General features: G+C 34.8%; 1 protein-coding gene across 3 annotated transcripts in view; it reads left to right on the top strand.

The window, feature by feature from the left end:
• The window catches only part of FAM135A (family with sequence similarity 135 member A), a 154524-nt gene that overhangs the window by 19823 nt on the left and 108413 nt on the right, over positions 1–26288 (top strand). The window contains exons 2-4 of one of the 3 annotated variants that reach the window (XM_074398106.1): positions 5063–5156; positions 6900–7015; positions 23498–23577. In XM_074398106.1, coding sequence (XP_074254207.1) covers positions 6939–7015; positions 23498–23577 — 157 coding nt within the window. In that variant the 5' untranslated portion in view covers positions 5063–5156; positions 6900–6938. Of the gene's footprint in view, positions 1–5062; positions 5157–6899; positions 7016–23174; positions 23225–23497; positions 23578–26288 lie in introns of those variants that run through there. The other 2 variants (XM_074398107.1, XM_074398108.1) reach the window with 2 other exon arrangements.

Genomic DNA, 26288 nt, shown 5'->3' with positions numbered 1-26288 from the left:
GAAACTCTTAGCTTCTGGTACTTACAGAGAGTTCCTTGCAATGGAGACTCTGCCATGCATCATCTAGGTAAAAGGCAAAAAGCTCTTCTGCAACTTCTTGAGAGAGGACAAACCTGAGTTTTTTTGGTTCATGAGTGGCATTAAGAATCTGTATAAGTCAGAGATTTTGCACTGTTAGCCTATAGAATGAATTTGCTCTGTTGTTAAATTTTGTTTGAAGTACACAGTTTATTTTGTTTTTTAACTAGTTGGTGGCATCTAAAATTAAGGAGATTTTACCTTTAAGGACAAAAAAAAGACTTCCAACTACCTCTTGAAAATTTAGAAGACCCTATTAGTGTTAGGCCGGCAGGGACTGACTGGAGCTAAATAGCCATTGTTCCCTATAGTTGGAAAACAGGTAGTTTACAAGAATAGGATCAGACATATTCCCCTTTGACTCTAACAGTCCTCTGAAATTTTCTTCCCTTTGTCTCTTTTGCCTGCTCTCCTTTTCCTTTAGTACCTTCTTTGAATTTTTTCTTCTACCATAAAAATAAAAATATTCCTTCTTGGCCGGGCGCGGTGGCTCAAGCCTTTAATCCCAGCACTTTGGGAGGCCGAGGCGGGTGGATCACGAGGTCGAGAGATCGAGACCATCCCGGTCAACATGGTGAAACCCCGTCTCTACTAAAAATACAAAAAACTAGCTGGGCATGGTGGCGCGTGCCTGTAATCCCAGCTACTTAGGAGGCTGAGGCAGGAGAATTGCCTGAGCCCAGGAGGCGGAGGTTGCAGTGAGCCGAGATCGTGCCATTGCACTCCAACCTGGGCAACAAGAGCGAAACTCCGTCTCAAAAAAAAAAAAAATTCCTTCTTTTAGGCAGAGGGGAAGTGATGAGAAACAGATTTATCAGCATCATTATGTATATATCTGTATATGTATGTTTCTATTTAGGGGCTAATTAATACAAAAGGGAGGATTAAAGGAAAATTAGGCAGCAACAATAGAACAAAAAGCACAGCAGGATACAAGAGTAGGTGGAAGAAACTGCAAACAGGCCTTGAACTTATACTAATAAAGGAATTTTATCACCAAAATTTGTTCATGCATATTTCTGTTTTCAGTATATCAGTGTAATAATTCCATTCTCCAAGTTGGTTGAGTTTCAACAGGAGACAAGTAATAATAGTTAGTATTTATGGAATCTTTAATACTAATTTATTTTTCCTTAACTATTGAGTACTGTGTGCCAAGCAATGGGATTACAGCAGTGAACAGAGTAGTCAGAATGTCCTGCCTTCATGGAACTTTCATTTTAGTGAGGGAAAAATATTAAAGACTAATATGTAAAATATTTAGTATGTTAGGGTGTTAGGTGGAGATAAGTGTTGAGGAAAAATAAAGGACTAAAGAGATACAGTATGCCAGGAATGGAGAATTAATATTTTTGATAGTGCAATCACTAAAGACCTAATTGGGAAGCTGGTATTTGAGTCAAGACCAGAGAGAAATGAAGGAGTGAGTCATGTGGCTATCTGGAGAGAAGAGTGTTCCAGGGAACAAGTGCAGAGGCCCTGAGGCAGGAATATATTTTGTGGGTTCAAAGAGTAAAAAGAAAATAAATATGATGGGAGTGAGCAGAATTGTAGCAGATGAAGTCAGAACATTCAGATTACATCACATAATTTTATAAGCCGTTTTAAGACAGTTAGGATTGGAAGCCACAGAGGGTTTGAAATAGAGGAAACAAAATCTGCTTTTTTGAAAAGAGCCTGAAGAGGGGGAATATATTAATTAGGGTATAGGGTAAGTATAGCTGCTATAACAAAGAGTTAAGAGACATAAAAGCCTGAGCAGTCTAGGTAGGGAAGACATTCAGTAATCCAGCATTTGTCCATCCTAGCTTTACCATTCTTGAGGACTTGGTCCTAATCTATGTGATCAAAACTAGGAATACTGTCAAGATGGTATTCCAGCCTGTAAGAAAAAGGGAAGCAGATGTAGTCCAGAGCAAAGAATTTCCTTTTAAACAAGTGAGGCAGATATTACATGTTTCACTTCAGTTTACGTTCTATGGATAGGATCACTTGGCATCAAGGGAGGTTGGAAAATATAGTCTCAGGCTGGGTGACCATTTGGCTAAGAAGAAGGGAAAACAGCTGTGACAAGTAGTCTACCACAGTCTGCCACTTTGGCCTTCATCTTACTGATTGATAATATTCCTGCATTTCTTCCTCAAGGGAGACAACCCAAATTGCATTAATCCAAGTTCACTGAGGGGCACAGTACTTTCAGATCTGCAAGTCCAGTGACCTATAAAGAAATCACAGTTATCTACTCCTCCTCCATCGCTCCCACACGTACCCAACATATTATGGTGGATCAGAAACAGGAAAATAGTAACAAAATCTCCCACCGGGGAAAATAAACAATCAGAAACACTCTTTGAATGAGACTGATGAAGATCTCATACCCTCACAGTAGAGCAATATCCTTAGTTCTGCTTTCTGGTAAGAATGAATGCCAGTATTCATTACATTAGGATCCCTGTCTTTGCTATCTGGGTGTTTCTCCCTTACATTAATCTCTATGGCCACATCTGAAGTTGGTGTTGAAAGTGTGCCCACTTTATGCAGTTTTCATAGCCTGCTTCCTGCTACCGCAGGTTTGCTAGCTTGCAGGTTACACAGTCAAAGGCTTTTGCTCCCTAGCTTATAATTTATTTGACAAATAATAGTCTGTCAGAAACCTAATAGGATTCTTATATGTTTGTCTCCATTCAGTTCTCTGTGCCAGTAACTACACCAAAGTTGTTTTCTGGATGTGATTCTTAACACCTGCCTTACTTATTTCTGTCTATGCACCCAGCATCTTTTCATGGCCTCATTTTAATGAAGCACATCCTCATCCCTCATTTTAACGGTCACTATTTTAAAACTATTCGCAACAACAAGCATTGGTAGAATGGCAGCATCCTTAATCCAATCTCGACTGCCCAGCTGGATCCCTTTGTTTTGTCAAGAATTTCTTTGAGGAAGGCCCTAAAACTGATGTGGGGTATTGGCTGCAAGGCCCCACATTTAAGCTGTCTTGTATCTTTCCACCTTTGCTTACAAACTATCCAGTTCTTGCTTGAGTAAACACAGCAAAGAACCACCAACACCTGGTATTGTGGCATTTTTCATCTACTTTTTCTGGGGCTATGGGCTTTTTATGGGCATTAGTTTTGCAGATTATTGTAGGCAACAGTTTAATCAATTGTTTTATTTCACGTAACAGTGGTTACTAGTATCATAGTAGGATGTTTTCCTGTTGCCTGCTACCTAATTACTAAGCTAGTACTACATGTTTTAGAATTTTGTTATAGCTGTATCTTAATTTTGATACTAATTTCCATATTAAGGAAAAGGCCAGTTTACTGACTTAGGTGGTATGGGTGCTATCTGGACCCAAATCCCAAGCCTATATTTTAAGCATTATGCTATTCATACATCTATCTGTCTATCTATCTATCTATGAATCTGTGTATCTATGACTAGCATAATGCCTAAAATATAATACGCAAACACACACACACACACACACACACACACACACACACACACACAGAGAGAGAGCATACCTCTTCCTGAGCTATACCTCATACTTACTGCAATTCTTAGCCTGTAGTAGGTATTTAGTAAATGTTTGAATGAACAAATACCCATTTTATATGAGTAAGTTAAAGCATAGAAACTTGGCCAAACTTTACTTAGAATCAAAACCAGAGCATAATCTAAACCTTGCACACAAGAATATATGTACAGAAGAAGCTATCTCAGATAAGATGTTATTTCCACAAAATGGGGAATATCGTATATAAAGATAGCTTTGTTTGATCTTAGAAATAGTTACCATAAAATCTTTTGATGTGATTATTAGGGCTTAAATTGGCAGTTATGGGAGCTGATAAAGTCTACATCTTCATGATGGAGAGAAGTAAAACTCTGTGTCAAAGAGTGAACATAGTCTTCATTTCAACATTTTTAGTACCTAAAATAATTATACCAAGGATGAAAAATAGATTTTTTTTTTTTTTTTTTTTGAGACAGAGTTTCGCTCTTGTTACCCAGGCTGGAATGCAATGGCGCGATCTCAGCTCACCGCAACTTCCGCCTTCTGGGTTCAGGCAATTCTCCTGCCTCAGCCTCCTCAGTAGCTGGGATTACAGGCACGTGCCACCATGCCCAGCTAATTTTTTGTATTTTTAGTAGAGACGGGGTTTCACCATGTTGACCAGGATGGTCTCGATCTGTTGACCTCGTGATCCACCCGCCTCGGCCTCCCAAAGTGCTGGGATTACAGGCTTGAGCCACCGCGCCCAGCAGATTTTTTAAAAATTTAAGCAGTATTTGAAATGTGAGAAAAACCATCCATAGCACATTGAAGCAGTCATTGTGTCAAAATATTTTACATAATTCTTTATACATACATATATATGCATACATATACATGTACATGTATATGAAATTTCAGAAATTACCTACTCAAGGAGTTATTTTAAAATGGTGAGTTCTACCTCTTAAAAATTAATGACCCTCAACATGGTGAAACCCCATCTCTAGTAAAAATACAAAACATTAGCTGGGCACGGTGGTGCGTGCCTGTAATCCCAGCTACTCAGGAGGCTGAGGCAGGAGAATTGCCTGAACCCAGGAGGCAGAGGTTGCGGTGAGCCGAGATTGTGCCATTGCACTCCAGCCTGGGTAACAAGAGTGAAACTCTGTCTCAAAAAAAAAAGAAAAAATTAATGACCTTATAATGTTTGGGGTATTCATGAGGGTTCCTACTGAAAAAGTACTCTATTTTATTGTACTTTGAATTATATGTAAGTGAATCTTAATAGATATATAATAGTTAATGTTGATATCAGTGAAATTGTGAATGAAAATAAATTTCTAAAACTTATTCATAAGCCTTTGAAGGACATATATCTTTTATATAAGTTGAAAATAGTAAGTAACAAAACATAAATTTCCTTAAGGTAGACTTTTTTTATGTCTACTATTTTTTTTGAGAGTTGATTGTTTTTTCTCCTAGGGTGAACGGTGTATTTTTAACAACGGGAATCAGTAACTGGAAGTACAAGATTGGTTATTTAATAATGTTAAAAATGAGGCTTTGATCAGCAGAGGTAAGAATAAAACTTTTTTTGTACTTAATTCTTAATAGATTAGAATATTTGCCAAATTTCTATGAAGAGCTGATGCAAGAATTGGGAAGGGTCTGAGATTTTACCCCACTTGCAAGCTAACAAGTTAATCTGCTACAGTGGCATGGATGTTGGCAGGACATGAGATTCATGGATCAAGGTCAAGGATGGTTTATGTTCATAGCACTAGCTAGAGTACCAGGTGACATCTGCATATAAGTAGCTTATGTTACAGGAGAAGAACCCTGAATTAGGGGAACCTGAATCTTTTATAATGGACAATAAACCTGCCTGAGTTTTTTCCCACAGGGAAGCTTTACCTGCATTATACAGAGCAATAAATCTGCCCTTTTTTCTAGTATAAGACACTATCTGACTTCTAAGATTGTTCACTATATAAACATCTCTGAAAAAATAGTTTGGAACAAAGGATGTCTGGATCTCTGCTTGTGAGATGTACAGAAGCATGAGAGGTTTGTGAAGAGTTATCTTCCAACATTTTCTTCCTCCAAGTTGCTTTTTACACTTACCTTACTCAGTAGTCCAAGAAGTTATTTTTAAAATATGTACTCTCGATAGGGATGATTGTTATAATTTTGTTTTTAAATAGTGAAAAAATGGAAACTACTGAAATCATGCCACAATAGGGGATTGTTTAAATTACAACATGTTCACAGTGTAATAGTTAACAATTAATGGCTGGGCGAGGTGGCTCATGTAATCCCAGCCCTTAGGGAGGCTGAAGCAAGCAGATCACTTAAGGGCCAGGAATTCAAGACCAGCCTGGTCAACATGGCAAAGGCTGGTCTTGAACTCTACCAAAAACACAAAAATTAGCTGGGTGTGGTGACACATGTCTGTAGTCTCAGCTACTTGGAAGGCTGAGGCAGGAGAATGGCTTAAACCCAGGAGGCAGAGGTTGCAGTTAGCCAAGATCCTGCCACTGCACTCCAGCCTGTGTGACAGAGTGAGACTCCGTCTCAAAAAAATAAATAAATAAAAATAAAAATGTAAAACTACATTTATTGATATATATGTTCATTGAATACTTAAGTGAAATAAGGAGATGTTACAAGGTACATGTGGTTTGTTCCCACTATTAAAAAATTGTACAAATGCATACACATGAAGAACGTAGGTATTTCAGTGGATGGAATTGTGAATGTTTTCTATTTGTGCTTGTCTATTTTTTTATCCTCTTTGCAGTTAAATACTTTAGGCTTTTGTAATAAAGGAAAAAAAAATCTTTCTCTTTTTAAATTTAAAAGTGAAAAGTGGTTTAAGAATTTTTTTCTTCACTTAAAAACCTTTTATGGGCTTAACTGGGGATTGAAGAATGTTAATTCTTTTTTTGACTCTCGAAAGTGCAATGTAGCACAAGAGGAGAATACTTAGATATCTTCATTAAAAAAAGTTACTATCTATAAGAGATAAAGTTGAGTTTCTATTAGTAATATGTTGTATTATTTATTACATAAATGTCATCAAGGGAAACAAATCTTAGAAAAAGCATTCTGATTGGACAATCATAATTATAGAGAGTAGTACAACTTAGTATACATTCTGGTGCTATTTTGTTGGGTTAGGTTGTTAAGTACACTAAAATAATTTGTTTTTATTTTCTGCCTATGTATTATATTCTAAAATATGCTTAAATAATAGTATTTTTATAAGGTGGCATTTTTGTTATGCTTCTCATGATTTTATTCCCTTTCCTTAACAAAGGTGCTGTTATCAGAATAGTCTTCTGCGTATAAATTAAAAATGACTGAAGTTCAAGCAATGGTAGAATTCTCTGTGGAGCTAAACAAGTTCTACAATGTGGATTTGTTTCAGAGAGGGTATGTATTTTGTTGTGAAAATGATATATTTTGTATAAGATAAGATGTACAGTTTAAATTTAATTATATACTTTTATTCCAGCATATATAAGGAAAACAATGAACTATATTCAAGTAATTATTTTCTCATATAAATTTTATTTCTTAAATAGGTATTTGGGAATTTTTCACATAAATTTAATGATAATGCTGGATATACTGAACCTGTGTTTATGAATTTGTAGTGAGCCTTGAGAGGACTTTAATGTAAATATATAAGATCTAATTTTTGCTTTTTAAAAGCTTATAGTATAATGGGAAAAAATGAGACATACATACAAAACAGCTAAATAGAAATACAAAGCATGTATGATGAAGCTGATTTCACTTGATTTTTTTATTTTAATAAATATCATTTATTATTAACTATTACACTGTGACGTTACAATTTTAAAAGTTGGGTATTTCAGTTGTTTTCATTGTTGGGTATTTCAGTTGTTTTCATCTTTTCACTGTTTCATGAAAACACTATAACAATCATCTTTATCAGTAGTACGTATAAAGCAATTTTATAACTTCTGGACCTTTTTGCTAAGATCTGTAAGTATATATAGAAGGTACTCTAGGAATCAACAGAAAGACATCTTTCTGGTTTGGTATGTTAGAAAAGCCATTAAAGAGGGATAAGATCAGAGAGTGGCTAAGACTTGGATAGACAAGGGATAAAGTGAAAGATCATTTTTGTAGAAGAGAACAGCAAAATTCAATACAGCTACATGAATCAAGTGTTGGAAATAGAAATGAACATGTTATTTTTAAGAATATTTAGGGGCTGGGTATGATGGCTCACACCTGTAATTCAACCACTTTGGGAGGCTGAAGCGCATGGATCACCTGAGGTCTGGAGTTTGAGACCAGCCTGGCCAACTTGGTGAAACCCTGTCTCTACTAAAAATGCAAAAATTAGCTGGGCGTGGTGATGCATGCCTGTAATCCCAGCTACTGAGGAGGCTGAGGCAGGAGAATCACATGAACCCAGGAGGTGGAGGTTGCAGTGAGTTGAGATCGTGCCAGTGCACTCTAGCCTGGGCAACAGAGTCAGACTTTATCTAAAATAATAATAATAATAATAATAATTTAAAAAAAATTTTTAAAGCATATTTAGGAAATTGGATATTTTATAGGAGAATTACAGAAGAAAGGTAAAGAAAGGCAAGGTTATATTTGTGAAGGGCTTTAATGTCTAGAGAAGAATTGACACTAGGGATTTGGGTAACCATCAGTAATTTCTAAGTAAGGATAAAATTTTATCACTATTATTTCAATAAGCACTTACTACCATGATGAAGATTACGATACATTAGACTGATGGTTGTGTAGAAGAAATAGAAGCCTACGAAACAGTTTAGAAGCACTTGAGAGTAACTCAAGATATAAATCTGAAGATCTATACAGAGTGATATGAGTGGACTTAACACAAGGAATAGAGTAAGAGAGATTTTCCTTTTTTTTTGGCTTGACTTTGCCATCTTGTTGAAAAATAAAAACAACTGTGCAGTGGTCAGCTCTATATGGTCTCTCATCCCTTAGCAGGCCAACCCAGACTTGTTCTCATGGTGGAGGCAAGAGTCGTAAGAAAGAGCAGAAGGCTGAGCGTGGTGGCTTATGCCTGTAATCCCAGCACTTTGGGAGGCTGAAGCAGGCGGATCACTTGAGGTCAGGAGACCAATCTGGCCAACATGGTGAAACCCTGTCTCTACATAAAAATTAGCCGGGCATAGTGGTGCATGCCTGTAATTTCAGGTACTCTGGAGGCTGAGGCAGGAGAATTGCTTGAATCTAGGAGACGGAGGTTGCAGTCGGCCGACAAGGTGCCACTGTACTCCAGCCTGGGGGACAGAGTGAGACTCTGTCTCAAGTAAGTAAATAAGTAAATAAATAAATAAATAAAATGAATAAAATAAATAAATAAATAAATTAGCAAGCAAGCAAGCAGAAGATGCAGGTTTCCTTAAATTGACACACTGTTACTTCCACTGTATTTCTTTGGCCAAGCCAGTTACAATGTGAAGTCAGGAGTCAGACTGGTGGCTTTTTGGCCAGTACATTTCACTTAAAAAACTTTGTGGACTTTCTGTATGGTTGATAAGTCCATTCCATGCTTTAAAGCCCACAACCACAGTTGTTTTTGAGACTTGCTTGCTCTCTAGATATCGTATCTACCAATCACTGCCACTGGGGATTAGAATTCTGTGGGATCATGCTCATAAACTTTCTAATAATTCCTTTGTCATGCTGAGAATGTCTGCTTACATCTTTTAATTCTTTTAATGATCTTAAGAAGGGAAGCTGCCGGGCGCGGTGGCTCAAGCCTGTAATCCCAGCACTTTGGGAGGCCGAGGCGGGTGGATCACAAGGTCAAGAGATCGAGACCATCCTGGTCAACATGGTGAAACCCCGTCTCTACTAAAAATACAAAAAATTAGCGGGGCATGGTGGCACGTGCCTGTAATCCCAGCTACTCAGGAGGCTGAGGCAGGAGAATTGCCTGAACCCAGGAGGCGGAGGTTGCGGTGAGCCGAGATCGCGCCATTGCACTCCAGACTGGGTAACAAGAGCGAAACTCCGTCTCAAAAAAAAAAAAAAAAAAAAAAAAAAAGAAGGGAAGCTACAGCTACATCCTTGAGTTGATCTTTGTCCATGGGCTTTGTTTTATTTTTAGGAGACTGCAGATGAAAACAGTTTTATTTTCCAACCCAGCAAGTTGTAGTTGCTCTGTATTCCTTCTTGATTCTGCTTACAAAATGCCTAGCTCTTTCTTTAGTTCATCCCTATCTTGTAGAACCTTATTATACTTAGCTAGGAGGAACCAGTTGGCATTTTTAGTATTCTGCTTGGAAATTAATTTGCTAAGTCCAAAAGTTTCTTAGATACATTGTCTAAATTATTCCAGGTTAGTGTAAGATAGCATATTTCATCACTCCATAACAGCATGATTGTAGCATAAATTATTGCCACAGACTTAGAGGTCTGTGGATCATCTGAATGATTCTACTGATCTGGGCTGGCTTGGCTTATCTTTGTTGGGTTCACTCATGAATGCACAGTCAGATGGCAGATTGGCTGGGCACTAGCTGGATGCAGAGTGGCCTCAACTGGGCAGACAGCTCTGTTTTACAGTCTCTCATCCTGCAGCTTATTCTCATGGACAAGGCATGGGTCCAAAGAGAGAGAAAGCAAGCATGTAAGTAGACCTCTTAACATCTAGGCTTGGAACTGATGCACTGTTACCTCTACCACAAGATACTGGCCAAAGTAAGTCATAAGTAAGGCCAACCCACATTTGAAAGGTGGGCAACTATGTTCTACTTCTTAATGTGAGTCACATTGTAAGAGGTGTGAATACAAGGAAGAGCAAAAAAATTGGTGGCATTTTTGAAATCAATCTACAGGTTACATTTTTAGGTTTAACAACGTGATTTTGACAAGCTAAATGTGTAAAAAAACAGTTTAGTATTAGAGTTAGATTTGAAGACTAGCTATAAAACAAATTGCTTATTTAAGTTGTAGTAATGAAGAAATGATTATTTGGAAACCATTAACTACTGTTTATGAAATAGTTTTCAAATATATGTAGCTTCCTCTGACCTATATATAAAATTATATCATTATTAAATTATAATATAAAATATTTTAATGTATAATATAACCACAATAGCAAAATGTAAAATTGCTCTTTCCAAGTAAAACAATGTTACTCTTTAGGCAAAAAAGTCGTAATGTGAAATCACCAGGCTTAAAATCATGTTAAGTTTTACCTCATACAGTGTTGTTTTAACACATTGTTATGTATTACTAATCAATACTATAAATGTGTTCTAAAAATAGAGGATAGAAATGTAATAACTTAATATTCATAAGCACATTCTTTTAGTCACTAGCTTCAGATTTTTATTCTTCCTCCAGAAAAACAAATTGAGATTTTTCCGACAATGGAAAAAATAGATGTAAATTTAATCTCTACCTGCTGCACTTCTGTAAACATGCCAAAGAGCATCTCTTTCTCTTATGACTAGTCATAAAAGATTTATTATAGTTCATTATAGTTTGTCTTTTATGTTAAAAACTAGATCGAAGCAGAAAAAGTACCTATATTATTATTAATACTCTTGAAAAATAACTTGTAGAAGAGCACAATTAAATTTTTTAAATAAAGTACTTTCCTCTTCATCTTCATCTGTGAGACTATGTTTTTGTGGCCCTTTGCAACTTTTTATCTTCATGAAGATCATTCTTTATAATGACCTTAAAAAAACGTTGTTCATAAATAGACATCCTTACTTCCTCATAGCCCCTGCCTAAGATGATTCTTTAAAGCAGTATTTTACTTAACAGAGTATAGGAAATAAATATGGTATGAAATAAGGCCAGAAAAATAGATTGCTTTACTTTAGTGCTTGTCTCATTGCATTGGATTATTTATGGATAAATTGATTATATGTTTTTTCTGATTAAAATATTTTTTTCTTTATATTTTCTAACTGATTATTTTTTAATATGAAGGAAGGCATTGACTTTTATATATTCTTTTCTATCTGGCTATCCTAATACCCTTTTAAATTCATATAACTTGTTTTTCCCCCCTTATAATTCTCTTTAGGATCCTAAAATACACCTACAGTTCAAAAGTACTTATACTGCCATGTTTAAGATTCTAACTTAATTAGCATAATAATTTTTCTTTTTAATTTGTCTGAGTTGTAGAGACGATTTTTACAGTTAAAAGGACAATATAGCCAGGCGTGGTGGCTCATTCCCGTAATCCCAGCACTTTGGGAGTCAGAGGCGGGTGGATCATGTGGTCAGGAGTTTGAGACCAGCCTGGGCAACATGGTGAAACCCCATCTCTACTAAAAATGCAAAAATTAGTCAGACTTGGTGGCATGCGCCTGTAGTCCCAGCTACTCGGGAGGCTGAGACAGGAGATCCCTTGAACCTGGGAGGCAGAGGTTGTAGTGAGCTGAGATTGTGCCACTTCATTCCAGCCTGGTGACAGAGCAAGACTCTGTCTCAAAAAAAAAAAACAACAAAAAACAAAAAAAAAAAAACTTATGCAGTTTATAAATGATATAAATAGTTTAAGTTACAAAAATAAGTTTTTAAACACACTGTTATGCTAGGATGACTATATAATTTATTGACCAAATCAAGATACTTTTTAATGTGAAAGGAGGCACTGTTAATAATATGCCGAGACAAACAAAAACCAGGATGGCTCACGCAAACCAGGTCAACCTTGTAGTAATCAAATATTCCTTAAATAAGTCTTAACTTTTTTTTTTTTTTTTTTTTTTTTTTTTAAGTAACTTAAAGCAGCAAACGTTTCTTGTTTCTCATGAGTCTCTAGGTTGGAGCTTGGCTGATGTCATTGTACCTTGTCCAGGTATTTATGGTCAGCTGTGGGCTGATTGGTCTAAGATGGCCTTGGTTTGGACTCCTCAGCTCTCCTCCACATAGTGTCTCATCCTCTAACAGGCTAGGCTGGGCTTAACAACTCTTAGCTTTAATTGAATTAGAAAATTATATTTTTGCTTAGACTTATTAGGTGTAATAGATCAGTCAGTGTTTAAAAAAGTTGTTTAAAAAATCTGCACTTGCCTTCAGAAAAGAATGAACAGAATACTAATGTATTTACATGATGATTATTTTTTACCATAATTATATTGTTTTGCCTTAATGGTAAACAGAAAGCTCAGATACTAACAATCTAAAGAAAAACTAGTTTTATTTTAATTTTATTGTATTCTCCTATCAGTTTGTTTAAGAGTGCATTTTTAAACTCTGAAAACAAAGTCAAAATTGTAAAGTACTAATCATAAATATGCTATTAAATGGAATGTAGATGTATGTATCATAAATGAGTAATATAAATTGTCTTCAGATTTGTATTATATTAGAAGTATCTAATTACAAGATGGTAGACTTCCCAAATGACTTCATTCAAAATACATTTGTCAAGAGGGCTCCAAATAAGGAAATATTGCTCTTTAAACACATAGAGAAAAGTTTCTATTTGAACACCTGTTCTCATTGACATAAAGGATAAGAGAATGGAATTAAATTGTGGTTGTAGTAAATTTCACTTAGGTTTTAAAGTGGGTGAAAATTTTCCTTGGAGACAATTGCAAAATTATTAGAATATCTTTTTCTAGAATTCTTTAGGTTAGTGCTATTCTCAGTGGCTTATCTGCAAATGGTTTGTTGCTGGTTCGGGATGAAGCACGTTTGCCAGAATGGAAATGAATGCTGCTTTCTTTATTAAGTTTTGCTGCCAAAAAAAAAAAAAATAGTCAGCTAAAATAGTGTGCTTTGCAATACAGTTGATTTACTTTCTTTTACTGCAGATTGGTAACAACCATTTCACAAAGATGCACCAGTCTGTTTACCACATTTTAAGTAGTACAGCTTTAGAATATTAACAGTGGCTTCTCGAAAGAAGTTGGGTTTCATTCATTTTGGAAAGCAGCCAATATTTAGAAGACACAGGAATTTTGACAAAGTGTTAGGCTTTAATCCTTTATCAGACTTTGCAAGTGAAATGTTATCAGTTTGATTTGTTTCCACATATGGTTGGAACAGTCAATAATCCAGCATACTACTACTAATAAAATAAATAGTGAGGAAAGTATTGTTGGGGAAACAAGTTGAAAGTATTACTTTGTTCTTTATTTATCTGGGTTACTGTAGAACAGTTAATTGCATACCTGTAGCTACTATTACTTTTCTTAATCATATACTGCCACCATTTCCTTGTCATAAGATAAGCTACTATAAGGTAAAGAACATACTATGATTTGGAAATGGAGAAGAGTAAGGATATAAATGTAAGGATATAAGAAATTATATTCTTTTCTCCGAGGCTGGACTGCAGTGGTGTGATCTTGTCTCATTGCAACCTGCGGCTTCCGAGTTCAAGCATTTATCCCTGTCTCAGCCTCCTGAATAGCTGGGATTGCAGGTGCCTACCACCATGCCCGGCTAATTTTTGTGTTTTTAGTAGAGGTGGGGTTTTGCCATGTTGGCCAGACTGGTCTCAAACTCCTGACCAGCCTGCCTTAGGTGATCTACCTGCCTTGGCCTCCCAAAGTGCTGGATTACAGGTATGAGTGATCACACGCAGTCTAGAAATTATATTCTTAAATTTAGTAACATCACAAAACAATGGAACTTAAATACTTTTGGAAAACCTCTGTAGAACTCTATAAACCAGGTTTGATACAACACAGTTTTTATCAAAATTATCTTAAATCTCTTTTGTTTATGATTCTGAGGTGGTTAAACTTATGGGAGAATTGTAGTTTGATTTAAAAGGACTGTCAGCTAAAAGAGTCAGAAATTTTCAGCTGAATTTTATTTTATTGGCATTGATTACAACCTTTGAAAAAAGTGATTCCTTGTCTGTGATGTCATGTATGTGTTGTGTACTACATAAAGGTCATGAATTGGCCAGGTATGGCTTACACCTGTAATCCCAGCACTTTGGGAAGCTGAAGCAGGCAGATCACCTGAGATCAGGAGTTTAAGACCAGCCTGGCCAACATGGTGAAACCTCATCTCTACTAAAAATACAAAAATTAGGCAGGCGTAGTGGTGGGTGCCTGTAATCCCAGCTGCTTGGGAGGCTAAAGCAGGAGAATCACTTGAACCTGGGTGACAGGGGTTGCAGTGAGCTGAGATCGTGCCACTACACTCTAGCCTAGGTGACAAGAATGAGACTCTGTCTCAAAAAAAAAAAAAAAAAAAAAAAAAGGAATTGAGGACTTCTCATTAAGCATTGATGATTGGAGCTCACAAGAAGCTACCTCAAATTTTTTATAAGGCCTTCAAAACTATCTGAAATAGTCTTCGGTGAAATGAAACAACTGAAAATACTGGATAAGAAGTTAATTGGTTTCTCATTTTTAAGAATCAGCCATTCTCTATGCTCTGCAATTTGTTTATTCACAACAATTTACATCAACTATTGGAACATAAATATTTCTTTCACTGTTGTGTTAGCACTAATCTTTACTCATTTTTTAATCTGTGTTGTGGCATAGGGGTACATTTAGTCTGAATCAGCAGTTTACAGATGGAATACAAGGGTGTTGGATTCAAGGGGCTAGTGAGTTGTGCTTTCTTAGAAGCTCTTATAATTTGATGTTGGAGACATGAAAAAAAAACAGTTGTGAAAATCATAATTGCCAATATATATTCTTCTTCCTGTTTTTATAACTGGAAACTCATTTTGTTTTTATTTCACCATTCTTTATCTAGGTGAGAAGGGATGTCTGTGTTCTTTGAAGGATCATTATAATGTTTCATAACAGTGAATGATGGGGCCAATAGTAATTGAATATCCCAACCATCTGCCATTACTGGCTTTGAACACATATGCTTTTAAAGTATAAGTAAATAGAGGAGATTAAATTAACAGTGAAAAAAATCTACAGAAAACCAAAAAGGTTTAGTACTATTTAATGCAATCAATTAACTAGCTTTAAAGAACAAAGTATTATGAGAAATGTCTATATGAAAATCAAAACATAAATGACATGACTTAAATGCAGGTCAAACCTCAATGGGAAAAGAAACATGAAACATGAATTTGTGTATGTATTAATGACATATATAATACTGTGTTTCTATATTAATGGAAGGTTTTCTGCATCTCTGTGACTTCAATATGTAACTTATGGAACAATTTGCATAAGGATAAATTTACTTATGGTTGAATATTACTTAACCCAGGGTCTATCCATATGGATCTTAGAGTTCCACCTATAAATAACAATATGTACTAAAGAGGTTAACCAATAAATTGTCTAGATAATCAGACAGTAAGTATAGACCTTTCTTCATACTAATAATGACCTTTTTAGGGGGAAACAACAAGTGGGCTTATTGTTTTCTTGACAAATTAAAAAATGGATTTTAAAATAATATATTGGGGTAAAAGCTTACATATAAAAAATTAAATAATTCCACAACTATTCAGTTTTAAAAGATTTTACCTACAAAGAAATAAGAGTCTTATCTCAAACTTTTTCTTAGTATTACTTAAGATCCTGAAATAATGAAACAACATCTTCAGAAGTTGGCAGGAAAGTTGTAGTGACCCAAGTATTTTCTCTTTTTGTAAAATAGTAAGATACTCTGAGAAAATACAGTCTCAGAAAATGTACTTTCTCTTTACTTATTCTGAATAGATTACCTGTGATCTGTTCCAGAGCAATAAGGAAGAGAGTTAAAATTTAGAACTTGGAATTAGGGAAGTTGTGGAAAATACACTTTGAAACTTGCTAAAGTTATAGAAATAAGTCAAAATACTAAATTTTACAAAAGTAAATGTTAGGCTTTTTGAAAAACTATTTCCATCTTGAAGAGATTAGTGAGTTGCAGTTTCTTAATAAAACATGGAACAGGAGAATGATGAAGGAGGAATTGTTAAATTTCTTTGATAAAAAGCAAACAAAAAATTTTAATTATTTTTTTGTAGATACTTAGACCATAAATTCATTTTTTTGAGAAAATTTCATTTACTATCTGATAAAATGAGAGATTATATGTGCTTATTGAAGAAAAGAATTAAGTCAGCCAGAGTCAACATAGTAAAAGGAAGAATGGAAAAAGGAAGCAGTATCAAAAACAGAAAATATAGAATACAATGACAAGTTACGAACTTTTAAAATCATTCTGACTATGAAACAGATTTAAGTTGTCCTGTTCAAAGGCAGACTTGCAGGATTTAAGTCCAATAATTTTCTGTTCATAAGAAACATTTCACATATTTTGAAAATAAATACCTACAAATTTAAAATACTTAACAGTAAACCTCCTTTATCAGTAGTTTTACTTTTTGTGGTTTCAGTTACCTATAATCAACCTCAGTCTGACAACATTAAATGGAAAATTCTAGAAATAATTCATAGTTTTTAACTTGCACACCATTCTGAATAGCAGGTTGAAATCATGCATGTCCCTCTTCATCCCTCTCAGGATAAGAATTATTGCTTTGTCCAGCCTATCTATGTTACATATACCACCAGCCAATTAGTCACTTAGTAGCCAATGTTGGTTATGAGATCAGCTGTCATAGTATCACAGTGCTTGTTTTAGATAATCCTTAAGTTATTTAATAATGGCCCAAGAGTGCATAAAGTAAACACACACACCTATCATCTAGCCTCAGTTATCAAAGTTTTTTCTTCCTTATTTCACCTATTATTCCCCCCAACTGTTTTTTCAGTATGTGTCTCCAACAGCTAATGACTTTTGTTTTTAACATATTTCTAAAATCATTATTGTACTTAAATAAATGTTGAAAATAATTCCTTGATATCAAATAATCCAGTTAGTGTACATGGTCCCTCAGTCATCTCATAAGTATGTTCTTAATTATTTGTTTGAATCAATATTTACCCCAAAGTTCATAGCTTGCATTTGGCTAATATGTCTCTTAGGTTTTCTAAAATTTAAGATTGATGGTTTAATCTATAGGTTTGATTAAATTCCAAGCGTTTTTGAGACAGATCCTCAAGTGGTGCTGTGTATTTCCTGTTGGATTGCATCATAGGACATGTAATTTCTGGCTCTCTCTTTTTTGTGATATGATTGATTCAGGTGTCATATCAACCTAATTGACCCATTAGACAGTTCCCTATCACTTAATTGATGATACCCATTGATGATCTTTACCCAGAATCATTACTAGGGCTTATAAAATAAAGATGTCCAGGGCCAGGTGCGGTGGCTCAGGCCTGTAATCCCAGCCCCAGCACTTTAGGAGGCCAAGGTGGGTGGATCACCTGAGGCCAGGAGTTCAAGACCAGCCTGGCCAACATGGTGAAACCCTGTCTCTACTAAAAATACAAAAAATTAGCTGGGCGTGGTGGTGGGCACATATAATTCCAGCTACTCAGGAAGCAGAGGCAGGAGAATTGCTTGGACCTGGGAGGCAGAGGTTGTAGTGAGCTGAGATCATGCCACTGCACTCCGGCCTGGGCAACAGGAGCAAAACTCTGTCTCAAAAAAAATAAATAAATAAAAGGGTATATCCAAATTCTGTTATTCCTTCTGCATTTATTAGCTGCAATTCTTTGAAGAATTTTGCCTCATTAACTATTTGGCTATTCGGACATATACTTTGCACAGAAAAGACGTAGTAAATGTTTTATTATTTCTCCTTAGTTACTTGTTTTCAGAATATTTTGTTGTTGCATAGCATATTACACATATAATCACTGTTTATTTTGTGCCAATATGAACTCATGGATTTTCAACATATTTTATGATAATATTGTGCCACTGTCCTTTCTGATGCTTAGAGGGAGCCCTTCAGGTTAGTTTCTGTGACTTTCCCACAGGACAGTCTAAGTAGTGTTTAATAGTTTTCTTATGATTTTTTGTTTTTTGTTTTTGCCAGATTATCTTTGGAATATCTTTTTAAAAGTGGGATGTTGAAGCAAAGGGTAAATGATACTTGTTTTTGCTCTTTTTTTTTGCCACATTGCATTTCCTATGGGGTTGTGCCTTTTGTGATCTCACTAGTGCTGTGGTAGAATTCCTGTTTGCCCACAGGCTTGCCATCATATTACACCCATGCACCATTTAACTACATTTTGGTCAGCGATAGACCACGAATATGTCAGTAGTCCCATAAGATTATAACGGAGCTGGAAAGTTCCCATCACCTGGTGATGTAGTAGCTTTGGTAACCTCATAGTGCAATATATTACTTTTTCTATGTTTAGATACACAGATACCTACTATTATGTTACAATTGCCTGCAGTATGCAGTATAGTAACGTGCAGATTTGTAGCCTAGCAGCAATAGGCTATATGATATAGTCTAGGTGTGTAGTATAACCAGGAGGTTTGTGTAAGTACACTAAGTTGTTCACACAGTGATAAAATCAATAGATGCCTTTCTCAGAATGTATCCCTGTTGTTGAATGAAGAGTGACTATATTTTGTCATGTTGTTTGATGCTGTCAGTCTGATAGGTAAGAATGGATATATTTTTGCAGTGAAAATGTATAGTTTTAAAAATTATAAGTGAAATTGAACTTTTGTATATTTAGAGTCATTTGCATTTCTTTTTCTATAAACTGTTTAGTCATACCTTTTTTCCATTCTTCTATTGGTTAATTGGTCTTTTTCATCTCAATTTTCTTCTCAATTAAGGTTTGCTGGAATATATCAACAGATGGCCTCAGAACGAAAGCGGCTTCATTGCTTTGCCTAATTCCTTATGATTTTGCTTTCCTTTAAATTTTCCTTGGTAATTCCATACTATCTTGTCAGCTCTTCAATAATTTTATAGTTATACTTTTTATACTTTACTCGACATTGTTTTTTAGCAAGAGGTTGTTCTGAATAACCTAGCCCACCACAGCTCTTAAAATGGAATTGTTTTATTCCTTGATTTTTGAATTTTTTTAATCTCTTACTTCATATTTTAGTTTTAAAAATAGTTAACTTATCCACATTTTAAAATTTGGGGCTGGGTGTGGTGGCTCACACCTGTAATCCCAGTGCTTTGGGCGGGAGGCAGGTGGATCACTTGAGATCAGGAGTTTGAGACTAGCCTGGCCAATATGGTGAAACCCTGTCTCTGCTAAAAATACAAAAATTAGGCGGGCTTAGTGGCGTATGCCTGTAATCCCAGCTACTACAGAGGCTGAGGTATCAGAATTGTTTGAAGGAGGCAGAGGTTGCAGTGAGCAGAGATTACGCCTGGGTTGTCACCTGGGTGACAGAGCAAGACTCTGTCTTTTAAAAAAAAAAAAAAAAAAAAAAAAAAAAAGGCATACCTGTGGTTCCAGCTATTTGGGAGGCTGAGATGGGAGGATTGCTTAAGCCTGGGAGGTTGAGACTGCAGTGAGCCATGGTTGCAGCACTGCACTCCAGCCTGGGTGACAGAGTGAGACCCTGTCACAACAACAAAAAGAATAATAGAAAAAAAATTTCTTCATTAAAAAAATTTTATGCCTTTTAAAGTAGCAATAATTTTAATTAAAAATGTATTTACAGTAGTAGACTGCTTTCATAAATATTGGATGAACTTTATTTAAAATAATGTATGTATTTGCTTTTAGTGTTTCTCTCCCTGTATTTCTAATACCTATCACATAGGTCTTCAATAGGTGATGAATAAATGGTATTCAGGGAATATAAATTACCATATTACATTAAATGTGGAGATTAAAAAAAATTTTTGCCACTTTTTTTTTTTTTTTGTAGTGAGAACATTTAAAATCTATCTTTTAGGGATTTTGAGATATACGATACATTATTATTAACTGTGGTCACCATGAAGTACGGTAGATACTAAAACTTATTACTCCTGTCCAACTTCATCTTTGTACCCTTTGACTAACATCTCCTCTTTTCCCAACCCCCAACTCCCAGCCTCTGGTAAATAACATTCTAGTCTCTGCTTCTCTGAGTTCAACATTTTTAGATTCTCATATAAGTGACATCACACACTGTCTTTCTGTGCCTGGCTTATTTAACTTTGCATAATGTCTTTTAGGTTTATTCATGTTGTTGCAAATGACAAAATTTTCTTATTTTTTAAGGCTATATAGTATTCTGTTGTGTATGTATACTACATTTGCCTTTCGTTATCTAGTCATCCATTGATAAATACCAAGATTGCTTACATTATCTTAGCTACTGTGAATAATACTGCCCTGAATATGGGAGGGCAGCTTTCTGATAATACTGATTTCAGTTTTTTTAAATATATACCCAGTAGTGGAATTGCTGGATCATATGGTGACTCTACTTTTAGTTTTTTGAGAAGCCTCTATAATGTTTTCCATAATGGCTGTGCTAATTTACATTCTCACCAACAGTGTACATTTTTTTTCCATATCTTCACCAACACTATCTTTTCCGTTGTTGTCTTTTTGATAATATCCACTCTAACAGGTGTGGGAGATTGACTCTATGGTGTTGATTTGCATTCCCCTGATAAATAGAGATGTTGAACATTTTTTAATGTATCCGTTAGCCATTCGTATGTCTTCTTTTGAGAAATGTTTATTCATGCACTTTGCCCATTTTCTTGTTCAGTTATTTGTTTCTTGAAGTTGAGTTGTTTGAATTCTTTGTGTGTTTTGGATATTAGTTCCTTATCAGATGTCTGGTTTGCAAATTTTTTTTCCCAATTCGTGAGTTGTTTCTTCATTCTGTTATTTGTTTATTTTGCTCTGCAGAAGCTTTTTAATTTAGCATAATCTTATTTGTCTATTTTTGCTTTTGTCGCCTATGCTTTGGGAGTTATATTCAAGAAATCATAGCTTAGAATAATGTAAGAGAACTTTCCCCTTGTATTTTCTTCTAGTAGTCTTACAGTTTCAGGTCTTATGTATAAGTCTTTAATCCATATGAGTTGATTTTGTATATGATATGAGATAAGGTTCTAACTTTTACTCTCCTGCCTGAGGATATCCAGTTTTCCCCACACTATTTATTGAAGAAATTGTTCTTTCCTCATTGCGTGTTCTTGGCACCTTTGTCAAAAACCAACTGACCATAAATGTGTGGGTTTATTTCCGGAATTTCTATCCTGTTGCATTGGTTGATGTTTTTATTTTTATGCCAGTACCATACTGTTTTGATTACAATTGTTTGGCAATATTTTTTGAACTCAGGGAGTGTGATCCTTTTAGCTTTTTGCTTGTTTGTTTTGGTTTATTTTTTATTTTTTGAATCAGTCTCACTCTGTCGCCCAGGCTAGATGGAGTGCAGTGGTGTGATCTCAGCTCACTGCAACCTCTACTTCCCAGATTCAAGCAATTCTCATGTTTCAGCCTTTCTAGTAGCTGGGACCACAGCACATGTCGCCACACCTGGCTAATTTTTTGTCTTTTTAGTAGAGACAGGGTTTTGCCATGTTGGCCAAGCTGGGCTTCAACTCCTGACCTCAGTAATCCACCTGCCTTGGCCTCCCACAGTGTTGGAATTACGGGTGTGAGCCACCACATCTGGCCACTTGTTCTTTTTGCTCAAGATTGCTTTCACTATTCCGAGTATTTTGTGTGATTCCATATAAATTTTAGTATTGTGTTTTCTGTTTCTGTGAAAAATGACATCAGATAAGTGTAGAGTTTTGTTTAAATGTCTCCAAATTTCAGCAAACACGTATTGAATACTTAACTGTGTGTAAACCAAGGATTGTGAATGTACCCCATGAATAAGACATGGTCTCTATACTGAGGAAGTTTAAAATGAAGCATCTATCACTGTTTAGCATTAATTTACTTTTATATCATATTCCTATATATTTTTAAATAGCAATATTTTGCTTAATATTTAGTCAAAACCCTCAACATGAGAAGTTGAAGGGTTCCTAGAAGGTTCCAGCTGATTCCACTTTGATTTTTTTTTCTCAGTTTTCTCATGTTTTCAAGCAGTCCTCATCTTAATCTCAACAAGTCATTTAACTTTATAGAGTTTTATCATGTCCCTTTAAAGCCATATTGTGACTTTTAATGTTCCAAATTTGACTGACCTTCATTTACTCTTTGTGATCTGATGATAGATCCTTTCCAAGATGACACCTTCCTAGAATAATAATAATTATTATATTTATATTTTTTAATCTTTGTATTTTTTATTTGCAATTTTAATATCTGAAACTACTCTTTAGGGTATTATTGAAGAAAAACAAACATTAAATATTCACTTCCTCAGTATATATCTAAACTTATCCCTAATTTATAATATTGATTGAGCTTTTGGTAATTTTGTGTGTTTGTATAGGTGTATGTATCCTCCATTACATACACAATTTTGCAGTGTGATGATGTTAAAAGACAATCATACTATAGTTTTTACATCATAATCTTTTTCTAAAAGTTATTACTAATGTTTGGTAGATTTTTAAATATATATATACTATTTCAAAAATCTTTTAGAATAAATAAGTAAAAGTACATAAACAGATAGGTCTGATCTTGAAAAAAATGGAATTCTTTAAAACAACTAGATATCTTTATTTTGTCATTTTTGGTATGAATTGTTTTTAAAAACTGTTTATAATGGATCTTGTATTTTCTCAAAATTACATTTAAAAGTAATTATCTCTTTATTTTTTAAAAGAAAAAAATGACCCAGGTGAAACAGTGAAGCTCTTAGATGCTTTTCTAATTCCACACTTTGCTGTCACATTCATATAAAGTAAGAAATATTATATGTGTTGTATCTGTTTCTTTCATTTATCCTTATATATGCTAGGTTTCCCTTTTGGTTATGTATCATGCTTGTATTTGATACCTAAGCCTGATTTTCTTTTTCCAACAATAGTAAATGTTATGGGAGACTGATAGAATTAGACCAACTTTGTTATTTTAATATACATATAAATATGGAAGTTGGGACATATTTTTTTATGTCCCAATTGCATATTTTTAAGTATGTTTTGAAATAACTTCCTTGTTTATTTTGCCTTAGTTTTTACCAGATTCGTGCTTCTATGAAAATTCCATCAAGAATTCCCCACAGAGTAGAAGCTAGTTTGTTACATGTAACAGGTAAGCTAAGGAATATGTTCAAATTTAAAAAGTAAACTGAAATAGCATTATAGTAGTCAATAATAACTTTTTATTAATTTCTTTTTCATTACAGATATAAGATACCAAATAACATCATTATGATAACCATGATAATAAATATATCTGGGGCCTCAATAAAACAAGCTCGATTGTCTCCTTAGGTTTCTTAAAATGAACACATCAAATAATGTATATTAAAGTTTCATGAAAACAAACATAGGAGTGGTATTCATTATATAAGATGCAGTGTAAAAAGATACACAGTAAATGGAAACATATAATTTGACTAATGATTATAAAGATGTTTTATGATAAAATTTTATGGTATGCATTTTGAGGGCTTTTTTTAAATCAATTTTTTTTCTGGGTTAGGTTGTCTATGAAACAGAGCCAAAATGCAATGTAGGAAGGTATGAAATAGACATGTTACAGCAGCTTTGTTAGTTACTCATATACTAAGGAGAGAGATGAGCATTAAAGGGGTTAAATTTAAACGGATGGCCCTGACGTAATTAGTGGTCATTTTTTAGCTTTCCCAATACAATATATGCTATTTCATTACATGTAATTAGAAAATGAACTAGTTAATGAAGCATTCTAAAGCGTTATTATGTAAGCCTAATATGAATTACTGGTTTTTAAAGCATCATAAAAATAATAAAATACACATAACACTAGAGCTATGCTGAACATAATTCAGTCCATTTTGAAATTTTAAAAAGTTTGTTGGGTATTTGAAGTGTTTAGGATTATCTTATCATACTATAGATACTTAAATGTTGGTTAATGTTAAATTTTAATGAATTGTGCATAGTATAGAGTTTATCTTCCTGAAGACTGTCCAAATGCTCACAGAGGTCAGTTGCTTATGACAAATACATACGCACACACACACACACACACACACACACACAAACACACGTACACATGTATATATACATGTATGTATGTGTATGTATATATTTTGTATATTCATTTGTCTTGAAAATAATTTATTCTTGACTTGGCATACATGTTACTGTATGTATTATTGCAATAATAGGTCTTCTTTTGTAAATCTACTTTCAGAAAACACAGAGGTAATAAAACAAACTGACATTACATGATAGATTTGGTGTACTCTTTTGAACATGCTTGAATCTGGTAGACTAGATTTCTAGCTCAGTTTTATCTCCTGAAGTTGCCAGCTGAGAAAATCCTCAGACTTTAGTTTGTGAGATATCTTTCAAGATGGCAAGATACTTGACATAAATTCCACAAGGTTAAATAGGCTAACCACTTTTAGGTATTGAATTTAAAAAATATAATGTTTGTTCTTTATTATAAAGTTTTGAGAGAAATAATGTCAAACCTGTGAAAATATTCTTGACCACCTAAAATTGTCCTTGTATGAGAACCTGAGAGATTTTTTGAGATTGAATTCATAAGTTAAGATTTTTGTATTGTTTCATTTTAATATAGAAGTAGTGAGATAACATTACTTTTTAAATGTTTAGATGTGAAATTATTTAATTTAACCCAGAAAAATCTAATCAATGGAGAAAAAAGAGATGATTCTGGAAAGACAAATGGGGAAATGGTAGAAGACAGACAAAACCAGATAAATTGTAAATTCTCAGCAAATGATTGATTCAAAGGCCAAAAGGAAGTATGCTAGAAGAAAATATTTGCTTATTTCTAAATTTCACTTACTATATAGTCTTACTTGTGTAAAACCCAACTATCTCCTTGTTATCTTAGCCATGATTTTTCCATTCTTTCATATTTCTTTTCTGAACTTACAAATGAAACATTTTAAATCATTGATTTGATCATTAATCATTAGCATTTCTCTGTATCATATAGAGAGTTGCTTCTACTTTGTTTTTCGCAGATTGTAAATAATTACTTCAGCCGGGCGCGGTGGCTCAAGCCTGTAATCCCAGCACTTTGGGAGGCCGAGGCGGGTGGATCACGAGGTCGAGAGATCGAGACCAACCTGGTCAACATGGTGAAACCCCGTCTCTACTAAAAATACAAAAAATTAGCTGGGCATGGTGGTGCGTGCCTGTAATCCCAGCTACTCAGGAGGCTGAGGCAGGAGAATTGCCTGAACCCAGGAGGCGGAGGTTGCGGTGAGCCGAGATTGCGCCATTGCACTCCAGCCTGGGTAACAAGAGCGAAACTCCGTCTCAAAAAAAAAAAAATAAAAAAATAATAATTACTTCAAAAGACTGGAAGTTTTAACTATGCTTGTTATTGCAAATAAATTCCAAGAAAGATTGTGAATGTCAGAATTACTCCTTAGGAATAATGACTGGTGGACAAAAGTATTATTTGAAAATGAAATCTCATTGGTTAGATACTTAATTGTTGTAAAGGATGTAATTGAGTGTCACAGTATTTAATTTGGTTGAAGTGTTTCATCAAAAACTACTTTCTTCATAATGTTAACTTACTCCTCAAATAACTTCCTCTTTTAGTAATGTTACCTTGCCCTAACTTTATGTAAACATTTCTCTACCTTGGCTTACTGACTTGTGAGTTGAGAATAAGAAAGGGCATCAGAAATAAATTGTCAAAAGATTTAACAGTAATCCCTGATTATTCTTCCTAGTCCAGTCGCCCTTGAGTGACTGTGCTTGCTGCTACTTGTATTATTACAGTTCAGTCAGGAGCACCTTCTTCGGATGTGGTAGTGGCATTATCTT

The sequence above is a fragment of the Saimiri boliviensis genome, chromosome 4 (assembly GCF_048565385.1).
Source record: "Saimiri boliviensis isolate mSaiBol1 chromosome 4, mSaiBol1.pri, whole genome shotgun sequence".
Taxonomy (NCBI): Eukaryota; Metazoa; Chordata; class Mammalia; order Primates; family Cebidae; genus Saimiri; species Saimiri boliviensis.
Note: the sequence above shows the minus strand (reverse complement) of the source record. Positions and strands in the feature narration are given on the sequence as shown.